Below are 14,911 nucleotides of genomic sequence, written 5' to 3'. Positions count from 1 at the left end.
AAAAGAGCACAAATGAAAACAAACATGTTGTGCATTGTTTTACTGAATCTTAGGAAAATAAGGCCGGACCTCAGGAAGTCCTCAGGTCCACCCCCTGCTCAAGACGGGATCATTCCTATCTAATCCATCCTATCTAATGTGCTTATATAGCTTCCTGTGAAGTGATACCAGATCATCTCCACATGGCTAGAGGGCAATGCTTTTTAATCACTAGGACGTACACAGTATTTAAATAATGAAAAGCTGTGCCCACAACAACTCTGAGTAAGGATGCTTGGGCTGCTACAGACTTAAGAGATCTACATAAACTTTTTTCCTCCTAATGCTCTATGACTTCCTTTGCATCTGTAGGCAAGAAGTTCCTCATTTGGCCCAGACAGTGTTTGTTGAGAGTGAGTTCAACAGCAAACCCTCTTGTGTGTTTAAAATAGTAGCAATGGTATTTTCCAGTGGAGTCCTGCTTGTCATGACCTGGAAGAATGTGAACTTATAGCTGACCTAGACCAGCGGTGCTCAAGCTTTTGGCCATGCAGGCCAGTGAGTGGCACAGGACCTATCTGTGGGCAAGTCTTGGGGTCTAGTATTGCCCCCTCTCTGCCTGCGCACTGGGATTGGATCCCAGGGGCTGGCTCCGCGTGCTCCTGCTTCACACATACTAGGATTGGGCCTGGGGGGGGCCCATGTCGCCTTCTCTCCAGTCCCTCAAACCAGGATTGGGCCCACTAGACAGGCACCACGCATGCCCTGCCCTGCATGTTGGGATTGGGCATTAGACTGAGAGCACAGGCCTCGTGGTTCCCTATGGGTCCAGAGACTTGGTAACCAGGAAATAGTGCCACCATGCCCTCACTGCCGAATTCCCAGACCCACGGGGAGTCTCGTGGGCTGAGTAACATGGCATTGTGGGCTACACCTGGCATGCAGGCTAGAGCTTGCACAACTCTGATTTAGGCCATGCAGTTGAGTAAAAAGACTAGTGGTAAAATGAGTCTTTCAAGTTCTGACAGCTGGAGGGGGCTGGAGGAGGAGCTACAAAAGTACATTTCCCTCATTCCTACCAGGGATTTATGCATTCACTACAGATAGCTTTTCAGGTACAAGTTGAGTTTTGACATCTAACCTCAAGTCAGGTTTTGCCTTGTTTTGTTTTATTAATCTATACTTTAATATTAAAAATTGTAGCCAGGAATGGTTTTACTGAGACACACATTTGTTCATGGTTTAAATGTTGCATATGCTGATAGTAACCAAAAACCATTATCACCTAGCTGTTTGGAGACCACCTGTTTTAGTCAAGTAGGTGACTACCCTTAAGTATCAGAATGGCTAAAATTTAGGTGCTGAAAACTTAAGTGATCCAAATTGATGCCCCAGATTCTATAGCCTGTTACTTGGGGCAGTTAGAAAACTGGTTATGTAGATTTGAATCCCCTCATCTGAGGATTTGTAATCCAGGTCTCCCACTTTCTTGATCCAGCAGTGCTCAGCCTCTGGTCCACAGGGCTTCCCCTGGGTCTGAAAATTCGGCAGCAGGGGAGAGGTGGCAGCATTAATTGCCACAACTTCCAGAGCCAGATCTGGTATATACAGCTGGATGTGACGTGTGGGATCCATGCTGCATGAGGCCTGTGGACCAACCCTGCCCACCAGGATTCAGCCTATGGACTGGCCCCACACCACTCATTCAGCCTGTGGGGCTGAAAGGAGAAGGACCATGGCTCTAATTATTATGCTGTTGTGGAAAAGCAGGGCACCACCACAATTTTTGAGCTAAATTCAGTGCTGTTTTTGATGTAGATGTGCCCAAGTCTTTGTAAGCTTAGGGAACTTTGCAACCCAAAATAGAAATGCCTACTGAGTTTTGTGGTTTGTGGTTCATGGTTAAGCTTCATCACTCTTTGGAACTTAAGTGCCTGAATTCTACTTAGGTCTAGTTTAGGGGACTACAGAACCAACTTGGATCTTGCCTTGGCCTCCAGTTAAGAAGAAAATTCATCTCTTTTTGCTTTCTAAGGCCCCTGCTACATGTTATGTACATTACACAATAAATTTAGATCAGCCACACATGCAAAGTAATTTATCACATGAAAAAATGACTATCCAGTTATAAAAAGAGTCTGCTTGAAAATGAGCAGCGACTCCTATAGCTTGTTTCTATCTAGCTTCAGATTGAATGTGTAGCAAAGCCTTAATAGACCCATGCCTTCCTCACAGGAATTCCCATTGCAAGCAGCACTAATTGGAAACTATAATGTCTTTTGCCTGTGCTGTTCCTAACCTGGAGATAAATACAATGTTCATTCTTTGCAGTAGTGTTCCATTACACTTCACCCTGCAGTTAGAAGGGAAAGAAATCTATAGGGGTTCAGGACAAAACTTGTTTTATTTATGAAGCACAAGATCAAAATAAAGCTGTGATCTTATTTATAGAACTTTGATAAAACATTCTTATTTACAGTCAACAGTACTAAACGGCATGTATAAACATTGTCCAGCTAAATGGCTTGTCTGTACTGTTCAATGGCATCCTGTTGTAATTTATTCTCTGAAAGAAGGCTAACCATAATATTTTTTTTGAAAATCATCTTTTTTCCTAAGAAAAAACATAAATCTTTACTAGTGGGTGAAGAGAGACTAAGCAGCCTGATTTTAATAACATACTGTAGATTTCAGAGCCTTTTAACTTTTAGAGAGCTGTTGTATAACATTGAACATGATTCATTCAGGTAGTTTTGCTGCTCTTTCATCAGTCGTCAGTCTGCTGCCTGCATCTGAGAAATACCTACTTCAGAAAGTTGCACTTGCAGGAATGTTTGTAGGCTGAGAAGTGATAATTTCTTAATGCAAAATGGATTTTGTACCATGTTTTTTGGCATGCCTGAGTGTGTTGTCTTCTGTATGTTTTTCTCTCTGAAGGCAGGGATTTTTTAGGGTGATATCTTTTATTGGACCAACTTTGTAGTTGGGATAGAGTTAGACACACTTTTGAATGCAGGTCTGACTAGAAGGTTTCTCTCTAAATACATGCAAAGAATCAACTTATATAATTCAGGATTTCTGTGTGAACCTTGTCTGTGATTTAAATGGGCAGGCAGAGTAAGGAAATTATGTGTACATTTATGTGAGCCAATTACACTGGTGGGTTGCTCATGTCAGGAGCTTGGTTTCTTAGTGTTTAGGGGTGCACAGATAGCCAATTTTTAAGGAGGCATATCAGCTGATACTGATCTGATTTTTTGATAACCAGCCTGGCAGCATGGAGAGCTGCCTCCAGCTGGTAAGTCTGGTGTGGTGGAAGGGGAGGGAGGAGAGGAGGAGCTGGGGTGGCAGATCAAGGCCCCCGCAATGAGGCAGGAGTGGGGCAGGGGCTGCGGCAAGCGCTACTCAGCTGGGGTGGGGTGGGCACAGCACAGAGCTGCTGCTCATCCAGGGAGGGGTACTGGGGGGTGGGGGAGGTGCCTCCCACCACTGTGTGCGGCTCGGCTGGGAGCCGTTGTTTCAGCGGCCTGTCCGGCGCTCGCCTGCTCATTCAGGAGGGCATGGGAGGGACGTGTGCCCCTGGATCTGTGTGAGGCTGGGCAGCACCAAGCTCTTTGGGCCAGGGCAGGGCTGTACTAGGAAGGGGGCTACAGGAGTGGGGTACAGCCACAAATTTGCCATAGTCCCCTCCCAGCACAGCCCTGCCCCACTGGGAAGAGCTTGGTGCACAGCCCCGGCCCCAGCCTGCCCCACTCCGCGCAGATCCAGGGGCATACTCCCTTCCCACCCACATGCCCTCCCGGACAAGTAGCGGGAGTTGCTGGATGAGCAGGCAAGCGCTGGATGAGCTGTCAGCCTAGTGGCTCCTGGCTGAGTGGTGCGCAGTGGCAGGAGCTGCCCCCTGGACAAGCTGCAGCTCTGCCCAGGCCCACCCCTCCCCGGCTGGGCAGTGCTTGCCCCAGTCCCTGTCCCATTCTTCCCTCATCGTGTGGGCCTTGATTTGCCACTCCAGCCCCTTCCCTCCCCGCTCCCCTTCCACCACACCAGACTTACCAGCTGGAGGCAGCTCTCTACGCTGCTGGGCTGTGCTTCTTACTGCCTATGCTGCACTGTGGCTGTGCGCATGCACAGGCCATTTATCAGCCAAATTGTTAGCCAGATATGGGTGATTTTTCAATCTAGAAAATTTTCTTTATGTTGGTGCCGATCCGATATCGGACCAATGTATTGGTGCACCTATATTACTGTTGTAGCTTTAGCTGACAGGTGTTGTACTTTTATTTTAAAAAAACAGCAGAAAAAGTTTTCCATATGTTTTTTTGGGAGGCTGCTTTCGTCTTGCAAACGTTAAATGTCCCTTTATATTGAAAGGAAATAAAATCACAAATATAAATTCTAGACCCCGGGTTTTTTTGGTTGTTGATAAATTAATGTTATTTAATGATTAATCTAACTGGCTAATATTTAGGAAATAAAATGAGATAAAAAGAGAAGAATGAAAAGAGACGTGTGTGATATAATTCATCAATATAGGTTTGCTCATTTCGCAAGGTAGATTAGTGTTAAGTTTTACTGTCCAAAGTTCTACTTGTTACCCAAGACTTGGATTTGAAATGAATCATGCACTCTGAACCTGTTTTTGTTCAGTACTGCTCTTTGGTCTCTGAGGATTAGCTTAAATCTTTGGAACCTAATCACTCATTGCATACCAGTTCTGGTACAGACAGATCAAGTGAATAAACTGCTGCCCAGAATAGAAAAATATAAAATTCTTTTCCTTCGATTTAATTTATTTCCTGGCATTTTAAGGAAAAGGCAAGGTTGCTTGTCTAAGAGCACAAGTAAAATAATAGCTTTTGTTATATAGCATGGGCTTACAACAACAAATAAGCACAGCGGTTCATAGATCAAAATTCAGTTTTTAATGTAGTTGGGGCTGAATTCATTAGTTATTTTGAGATGTAGACTGAGTGCCTTAACCTGAATGGGAACCAGAGGAGGGGGTTGACCATGCAGGCTGGATCACAGAGGAGGCAGGCAACCAAAGTCTATGCCAGCTGGGCCCTATGCATAGTTTTGCATTCATTTTAAAATAGAATGGACTTTAATGTAGCCTGGAAGTGGCAGATGCAGGATGACTGGCCAAGTACTCCTCTGAGAGGAAGAGACTAAGTTCTTTCAATTCAGCTGGAGGTGAAACATGATGCTCCAGGAAAGTGGAGCACACAGCTGTAGGTTAAGAATCAGCTCTCTTGGAGCCCTCCCTAGGGCCTAGTTAGTCTACAGCAGTATGATATTCACCCAGACAGGAAGTCTTCAACGCTTAACTAGAACAAAACAATGCAGTGCATCTGCCCAGCAACACAGGCTACTTTGAGCACATCAGACCTGTCCTGGAAAACTGGACCTTGAGTTTTAATCAGGCTTAAGGTCTCAGGGCTCACCTTCAAGGGAAGCAGTGACCTTGGCCTGGCATAGTTAAAAGAATACCAGGGTGGAGACTAATCAACAGTTTTGCTCCTCTGGCAAAACTATGGGTAGATTAAAGCTAGTCCTTGCCTGAGGCAGGCAGAACTTTCTTAAGAGGGATTTTAAATTTTAAACTCAAAGCAAGAGCTATGGGCCATTGCAGACTTCATCAGCTTTCAGTCCAAGTACCTGGTGCAAATTGTCTAAACAATGTGAAGCAACAACAACAAAACCCTGCTGAAACCAAGCATTCTCTCCTCACAGGAAGAAGATAAGAAAGCAAAGCACATCTGAAGGATGTTTGTCATACCACTTAATGGCCTACTAGAAATAATTTGTATACTACAATCATGAGTAGTATACCGTAAAAATAGACCAAATGGTTAACTTCCTTTTTCCTGCCGCATCTGGATTGCCAGAAGTATAATGCACTCCTGCAGCACAGATCCATCTAGCCAGATTCTTTAGACAGTCAACTTGAAGCTGCTGACAGTGGGCAAGGATGTACTTATCCAGGGAATGTGTGGGGTAGATGCTTTCAAATATTAACATTTTCAATTCCACATTCTCATTGAATCAAATTGTTACAGTACAACAACTCTTCTGGCTAATATCAGCCAGAGTGGGAGAAATTTAAAATGAACAGAAGCCTCGCTGTTTAGTAACAAGAAAAAAAGGCAAGTCAAGACTTCTCTAGTGAAAGGACAGTAGGTGTTGGTGTGAAATCTTTGGGGTGGTGGAGCCTTTATGCCTATTTGACCTTTTCATAGTGGTACTTCCTTCTTCGCTTGCACTTGATTGCACAGCCAAAGTACCCTACATTCTGATAACTGTTTTGGTTAGCCATGTCTGGCAGTGATTATTTCAGCATAATGGTAGGTTTCTCTGGGCTGGATATGCAGCTTGCATCTCTGGATGGGCTTACAGCTTTGCAGTGTAGAAGCTCAGGAATTTTTATTGTTGAACAGTGCTTTCAATTATCTGGGTTGACTTACAATGGTCCAGTACTTTCTCTTTGTTTTTCAATATCTCTACTCTCTGTACACAGGAAAATAATCTGTGATTAAATTGAATTGTTTCAGAAGGTAGATAGAAGGAGGAATTAATGGAATTTACATATTTTTCATGGTCCATGTTAAATGGTTCACCATATTGGAAGGCTTATATATATTTTAACTGTCAGATTTCTCCTCTTTCAGTGGCTTTCTGTGATCCTTTTGAGACTGGTGTATTTACACCATTCTTATCCCCAAACTTCCACAAAGACCTTGATTTATAAGAAAAAAACCTCATATTAAAAACAGATTAAGGAGATGAGATTAAAAAACACGTGCTTTTTATGAGGACTGGGATGGGACTTTGATTCTCTCACAGTTCTTCTTTTCAGGTTGACCAGGCATCCCAATGAGGTAGAATTGTCTCCAGTTCAAAAGAATGGTTTTGCTGCTTCTCCTAATTCTACTGAAGCGATGACATGATTCACATTGGCCAGAAGGCTGTTTGAACACTTATGCTGGATACCTGTTTGGGAAGGATTATGTATCTGATTTTATTCCAGACTGTGTGTTGGACCCAGATAAAAGAAAATATTTTTCTGCTTCAAACATACATACCTTTTACTTATTAAGCACTGTGTTAAGATCTTCAGCTTTGGCTGCTTTTGTGAATTCTCACTCTTGCATTGACTGTTTATCAAGTAGATGACCTCTCTAATTGCTGTACAAAACACATTGCAGTTGCCATACAGAATGCATTGCAAGACATGTTGCTGCCCATCTGTTTAATTCTGGCCAGTAAGTCTACACAAACTCCCTTTTCCTTGTAATCTCCTGCCCCAGGGGAACTGGAATGCCCACACTCAATTATGTGTCCTGCTTTTTCCCAGCCAGTCTGTCTCACATTTTTCAGCTGTCTCATCGCTTTTGTGAGTTCAGTGAGCTAGCTGTTCAGCTCCATGACAGTTATCTCATGCTCATTGGCCTAGATCTGCCAGTCCTTCTATGAACTCCCTGAGTGGATGGAGAACAGTGAAAGAAAAACTGCTCCACAGCACTAAGTATGTGCATGAGTAAACATACTTAATTTCTCAGGAAAGTCTATCATCATGGAAAACACTGGTTAGACAATTATGTTCAGCTTGTTCAGTGTGTATAATGCAGTGATTTTAAAAATTTGATAACATGGGAGTTATCCATCCAAGGCAGATACATTCTGCATCACTCCTGCTCTTGTCTGTTCCTGTTCATAGACTTACCTTAATATCTATAAATCGGATTTTTAAAGAGCCAAGGACAATACATAACAGAAGCTTCTTGTCTATCTTGGCAAACCTCATCCCTTTTCCCCCTTTCTGTTTGTTCCTTTTCATTTTCCATCCTTTCCTGTTGGTATGAGTGAAGCTATAAACATTTTGGGGAAGACTTGTGTCTACTTAATCTGTTTGTAAAGTACCATTCACACTTGCTTCCATTGAAGCTGTTGCTAAAAGATCATTTGAGAGAGGTCTGTTTTGGGTTTTTTGTCCCCTTTCCTATTGGTCACAGAATTTATTTTTACCTACCATACCTGAATACAAGATACATATGGATAGACTCAGCTGGATGAGATTGATCTTCCTTCCAAGGCATGATTGTTTCCTGTAGGACAAAATATGCTTGCCAGTGTCTTGTTCACAAAAGCTTTTAAGTCGTGGTGACATGACTTGAACTAATTTCCATGGTAAACTGTTCCAGAGCCAGATGACAAACTACCTCAGAGTATGTCTTGTTATGGAAATAGATGCATTTTTAATCATGTCAGCTGCCATGTACCAGTACCTTTGCTCTTTTTAATGTACAACACATACTTCTTAATAATGCCACCCTCTTGTCTTTCTATGAACCTCTTCTTGGTACTTATTCCCCTGCTGTATTGTTTTCTTGACTGGAAAGATAGGGTCCATGATGTATGTTTTCAGGATCTGATCAATCTCTAGAGGAAGTTTCAAATTACAAGGGATTAACAAACTGGATACTTTCTTTTGTGGATTGGTCCCTCCCCTGCTTGCAGTCAGTACCAAACTAATGCCATTTATTAAAGTGTGTGTACTTTCTGCCCTTCCCTTCCCCACCCCCATATATTTTCTTTTTAGGTTGTTCTTTGGGGCATCTGTGGAATTTGGCCCTCCTGTTTTCTTGCAGAATTGGAGCAGGTTTGCTGTTCTGAAACGATAATAAGAAACAGCATCAGACTGGAGTGGAAGTACTGCTTCTGACACGCTATGAGTGGCAGCTTCAGAAAGAGAATTACATAGGGAAATACTGTTCATTTGTGTCTCTCTTTCTCCCTTGTCCCCACAACTGTGGCTGTAGGTGTATACAGAAGTTACACTTTTTGCCTAATGAAGCTGCCAGAAGTGCTCTGTAGCTGTAATATAACAAACGTTGGGGGCTGCCAAGTGCTTTAAAAATGGTGATGAAAAATGGCATGATAAAATGGCATGACAAGTTAATCCTCATATGATGTAGTATCAGATAAAGGTGCCCTTGCCCCAGCTCCAGCTCTGGCTGCGGCAAAGCCAAGCCAGCAACTGTGATCTGCTGCTGTCAAAAGCTTGGGGCAGAATTTGGGGGGACACAGCCCTCCCTGTCTCACAGGCCTGGCCCAGCTATCCCTGCTGGAGTTTTAGGGTGAACCAGGTTGGGTCTGCAAGGTGGTGGGGCTCAATTCTCCCCCCCTCCCCCCCCCCCCGCCCCAGCTCCAGGCACGGCAGCCAGGAGGCAGCAGGCAAATAAATGCCTTTTAGGTTCAACAGCACTCTAATTATGGTGCTTTTGTGTAAAGTACCATAGTTAGAGTGCTGCCCTACCAGGCTACCTAAACATCTGTATATACCCTGAATGACAGTGCTCGCTTATGACATGGCTTTCTGTCTCATACCTATACTGCATAAAACCAGGTCCAGTTACTAATAATCCAAGAAAAAGTGGCTTTTTATAGGATGGGGGAAAGGATGGATACAAACTTAAACTTGGAAATGGTTGGCTGGAAACTAAAAGGCTAGACGTGGAGGAATGTAATGGTTCAGTAGAAGGATTCGGGCTGAGATGTTTGCCATTTAGGCATAGCACAATAATTATTAACAATGCTTACCTGTCCTTCCTATTTTCTTCCTTAGCTGTGGCCTGTCTTGCTAAATGGAGGCTTATGGGCTGCAGTCACAGTCTAAAAAAGACAAGGTATTAATAGTTTCTTCTCCAGCAGGGTTCGATGATATGGAAACTGGCTTACCTGTGTTTTAGTGTGCCAGAGCCTACATTCTTTTAATTTTTTAGATATGCTGCAAAAGACCGTCTTTTTACTTTAACCTCTTCAGGGAGAAGCTTCCCCAGAGGGAGTCATTGCTGTTGCATTGTTTATACTATGTATTTCAAACGATGGGTGTCTTTGAATATTTATATAGATCTATATCTATAATAATATGTTGGAGCAGATTCTCACCAATGTAAGTGTGCATAAGCCCACAAAAGTCAGTAGAGCTATCACTATTTGCACCAGCTAAGGATTTTGTTAGCAGGTCTGAACTGAAGCTTTCCTGAAGTAAAGATCTCCTTGAATAAATTGTCATTCTTGGTGTGTGAGAGCACCAAAGTTTTGTTCAGGGTGGTGGTGGTGGTGGTGGTGGTGTTGTTGGAAAAAATGACTGAAATGACCTCTGGATGCTGCAGACCAACTAGATTATCTAATTACTTTGGTTCTATTTAGGGAGAGCCAGTGGTTACAGCTTGTTAGACATTGGTTAGTTTCTACAAAGTGGATGTCTGGTGCTTTACAGTAAATATGGAAACTAATATACTGATGTGATGATTGTTAAACATTAATTTTCAGTAGGCTTACAGGATTATTTTTATTCCTTTTACTGTGTATGTGAAATCATACAATATTTTGGCAACACAAATTGCCGACTTGTATATTTTTAAAACTCCACCTAATTCTACAATGAGAGGAGTCCATGCACTCTGAAACTGGACTGATAGCTGTGAGAACTGGTGCCTTAATTAAGAATTCTAAATTGGATGAAAATTAGATCGTTAACACATGCCACATACACTAAGAAATCACTTCTGGAAGTCTCTCTCTTGTCAAGTAAGCCATTGTTGGGATGATTAAATAGCATCTATGCTGTTCTCCAGACAAATGGCCTAGGAAATATACTGAGGATCACCGACCCAATATTTTCCAATATTATAAATATTGTATTTAAAAGAAGGCATAAATTTAAGAACTAAATATTCTAGTATGCAGACAGATATTCTGGCATTGAGACTGCCTGACTCAGACTTCCCCCTTATTAAGATTAGTAAAGTACTCCTTTGGTCTAGTATATTATTGGGCATATAATTCCAAATAGAATTCTCATGTTTTGTTTTATTGTGCACTGCTTCATTGTATATTTACTATTATATCGTCATATACTGTGTTCTGTTTTAATTTGGTTTAAACTGGTAGAACGGATAATCTGACTATGTAAATTAGTAAAAATTATAAATTATATGTATGTTGTTGCATACAATTTTATTGTTCATTTTATTATAGTATTTTGGTGAAAGCTATAAATAAACTACTGCTACTACTATATTTTTCATATCTTACAGTGCCTCCAAAGCCAGCACATCTACAGAATTTGTCTTCATCCATTACATACCAAACTCCAAGGCATAAAGCTTTACCAAGATCAAATCCAAGAATGGAGGAAGTTACATCTACCTCTGCTTCTTGTGTCTCAAAAGAAAAATCCAGCAAGGTGTCCGATCTCATCAGTCATTTTGAAGGAGGCAGGTATGTAATGTATTGCCTTGGTAAAGGAGTGGGGAAGGGACAATGTTTCAGTTGTTTTAAAAATCATATTGTTTGCATATGAATGAACTATAGTATGTTGCATAAGTGAATGGGAGCATATGCAGTAGACAGATGCAGCCACAGGGTGTTCTTACTAAAGTCAACAGATGTCTTGAAACTGGTTTAAATGGGAGCACCGTAGTGTCCATAATCAAATGTATGTAAATGACTCTTCAGGTTTTGTTGCTTCTCAGTGTAACTTGTATTTTGTACAAGTCACACCTGGGAAGCAACAAAATATCTACACAGGTAGACATCCTACTGATACATGCTACTGATGTCTACTTGTAGTATTTTATGCTAAGAAAAAAAATCTTTCAATTAAAATATGCTCTATATTATAATGTCTATATTTTGTCACCCTTGTGCTGTAGGGCAGTATTTTTCCTACTGTTTACAATAGGCTTTCAGGTAGTACCTGCGTGTGTGTATAATGCAAATTATTTATGAAGTATTAGTCTCTCTAGTAAAACCTGAAGTAAAATAAAGAATTTTCTTGAAATAATATTGAATAATGTTCATAGCTGGGAATAAGCAATATAAAATCTCCAGGTAACTTTATAATTCCTTATTTTTTTTTAAATAAACCTATACAGGCCCTGCGCTACTTTGCCAATGGGATGTCTAAATCTGTGTGGCCTCTTGTCAGGACAAAAAAGCATCTTACCTCTGACGGCTTCTCTTTTCCTGTCCAGCGTTAGAGTTATGCTTTGACTCTTGGGGCGGGGTCTGCAAAAAAAAAAATTGGGAGACCCATCATGATGACCTAATAAAATCGGAGACCCCGCCCATCTTATGATTTTCAAATCTTACAGAGGACAATCATCTCTTATGGGGGAGGACTCAGCCTCCTCCAGGCTCACCCATAATTCGAGCCCTGATCCTGTTCTGTGGAGGCATATGGCTCTTTGATTTTCTGAGTGGCCTCTTGGCATTCTTCCAGAGCCCAGAGCAGAGAGCTTTCTAAAGGCAGGCAGTGAGAAATACTAGGCTTGGAGAGTCACTTACTGAGTTTCGGCAAGCTGTCGAGGGCCGCATAGGTAGCTCCGCCCCTTGACAGGTGCCCCAACCATGGTCACCATCTTGTGACCAGAAGTCCTGCCCCCTAATCCCTGACCTTTGCCACCAGAAGCCCCTCCCCTTGCCCCAAGAAGTACTCCTTTCAGCAAGGGGGTGTGCCATCTCAGAACCAGAAAAGTACCAAATTATATTCTAAAAACAAAATATCTACAGCATTTGTTAATTTGATTTAAAAAAATATTGTTGTCCCGATGTACATGTGTTTGGGTAGTGCATATAGAGGTGATTGCAGAGCAACTTAAAATGAAGTCTTACTCTTGTATATTGTGGGGGGTGGGTATAAGTTTATGTGGGGCTGTGGGTATGTGGAGTGTGGGTGGGTATGGGGTTGTGGCCGTCTGTGTGTACGGCATGTGAAGGGACTGTGGGTGCATATGTATGGTGGGCTGTGCATGTGGGACTTGCCATATGAATACACCCATGCCCACTCACCTACTCTGCCTCTGGCTGCACGCACACACCCACCCATAACCACTCATACACTCACATCCTACTGGGCCAGGTCTGCGCTCCCTGCTCCAGCGATGCAGCCAGGCTCCCTCCGCCTCTGGCTCTCTACCTGGGTGGGTGGAGCCCATGCAGCCAATTGCTGCCAGCCCCCTCTGGGGCACATGTGTAGTTGTGTTGTGGACAGACAGACGGAAGTAGTAAGCCTTTTATTATATTAGAATGTTCAATACCAGGGCCTTGTGGCACTTAAGATGTGTTACCTGCACTTGATAAATGCAAGTGAACATACATTCATCAGTAAAACACACACTTGGTGCACTCGTATTATAGCAAAGGTAGGGCTTTTTGGGGAAGAGTATCTCCCGTATTAAGTAAAATGTGTTTGGCTATTATCTAACCACTCTGGAGAGAGAACAAGCAATCTGCTGATTGTTGGTCCCTGCCCCAGAACTGCTCTGGAGTCTTGAACCACTTGATCAAGAGCCTGGGAGAGGGTGGTGCCCTTGCCTCAACTCCCCATGCCTTCCTCTGCTCACTGTCAGAGGCAGAAACCCTGCTCACTCACCAGCACTCTCTAGAAAGGGAAGCAGGCTGGAAGATTGTAGTAAGCATTACTGTGTAACTGCTCAGAACATGTTCTAACTTTTGGTAACGCTTGCTACATTCTAAACACCATATTTTTCCAAATCCAAGACAGCTTTCAGTCTTAAATGACCCCCCAATAATTAGATTCTATACATGGAAAAGCATGAATGGCATGTGCACCAGGCGGCCGGGGGGGCACGGCTGCACCAGCGGCGGCAAGAGCACAGCAGCAGTGGTGGGAGCATGGTGGTGGTGAGTGGGGAGCTCCCACAGACGCCACCAGCACTGTTGGCACTGAGGTGGGGTGGGGTGGTGAGTGCCAACCACAGCTGCTGCCGGCAGTGTTGGCAGCAACCAGGGGCAATCGTGGACCACCCGCAGACACCACCAGTGGTGCTGGCGGTGGGGTGGTGAGGGGCGACTGCCAGCGAGGAGTGCACCCCCATGCGCAGGAGGTGGATGTGCACCCGCGTGCACCCCCTACACGTTGCCCCTGTGGAAAATTGTATATTTGTTAAAATTTTCCATGTAGAAAATCTAATTAGTTGAAGGGTATCTTAAATTTGTCCCCCCTCTGCTGTTATGACAAGGGTGAGGGGGAAGACCCCTGTTTCTTGCTCCCGTGCCCCTCCATGCCTGTGTCTGCCCCATTGCCTATCTTCTGCCGCTTGCCCCCTCCTCTACTTCCTGCCCACCTTCCCTTACCTTCTGTTGCAGCTGCGCTCCTCAGGGCAGTCGGTAGCAGCGCAGCCCCAGCCTAGCTCAGCCCCTGCTTTCCTCATCTGCTGCTCCTTCATGCAGCTTGCCCTCTCCCTCCAACTCTCAACACCACACCTGTGCCCATGCCTGCCCTCCATTCACTGTTGCCCCTCCACTTGTGTTCTGCTGCAGCTTATTCAGCAGCAGCATGACCTCAGTCCAGGCCAGCCAGGGAGAAGCAGCAGCAACTCCTGGCTAGGCAGAGTTGGGCCTGGAGGGACCAGCACCAGAGCAGAAGGTAAGGTAGGTGGGTGGGGGACAGCTGGGGAGAGGGGAGCAGAGGGTGGGGGTGGCAGGCACAAGCAAATGGAACAGGGGGTAGAGGGGGCAGGTTGCAGGTTCTCCTTCCCCTCGCCCTAGTCTCCCATGCGCTCCCCTTGGCTACATGCCTCCTCCCCGCTATACAAGCCATTACAGCCCAGGGCAGGTGGCAGCTCAGCTCCAGCTCCAGCTCCAAGCACCGGGTTGAAACTAGAGTTGCCACCTGCCTTGGGCTGGTACTCTAATCTAAAACTAGGCTCCCCACCCCTCATGCTGACTTTGAGGGGGGATTTCATCTTGGATTTGAGTACACACCATAAAACTCATGCTAAGTGTCCTATGTGATAAGGCCCCAAAAGAGGGGGTGTACCAAAAAAGACTAACCCTAGTTGTTAAAATCAGATTGTGGCCACAAGTATCATATCGGGGGTGACTCTTTCAGAAGAATACT

The 14,911-nt window shown here is 43.9% G+C and overlaps 1 protein-coding gene across 1 annotated transcript in view; it reads left to right on the top strand.

Annotated features, from left to right (window-relative positions):
- FGD4 (FYVE, RhoGEF and PH domain containing 4) overlaps positions 1–14,911 on the top strand; it is a 193,424-nt gene that overhangs the window by 138,521 nt on the left and 39,992 nt on the right. Inside the window, 1 exon segment of the mRNA XM_090043331.1 lies at positions 11,082–11,265. Coding sequence (XP_089899457.1) covers positions 11,082–11,265 — 184 coding nt within the window.

The sequence above is a fragment of the Crocodylus siamensis genome, chromosome 4, assembly GCF_052110815.1.
Source record: "Crocodylus siamensis isolate JL-2025a chromosome 4, ASM5211081v1, whole genome shotgun sequence".
NCBI lineage: Eukaryota > Metazoa > Chordata > Crocodylia > Crocodylidae > Crocodylus > Crocodylus siamensis.
Note: the sequence above shows the minus strand (reverse complement) of the source record. Positions and strands in the feature narration are given on the sequence as shown.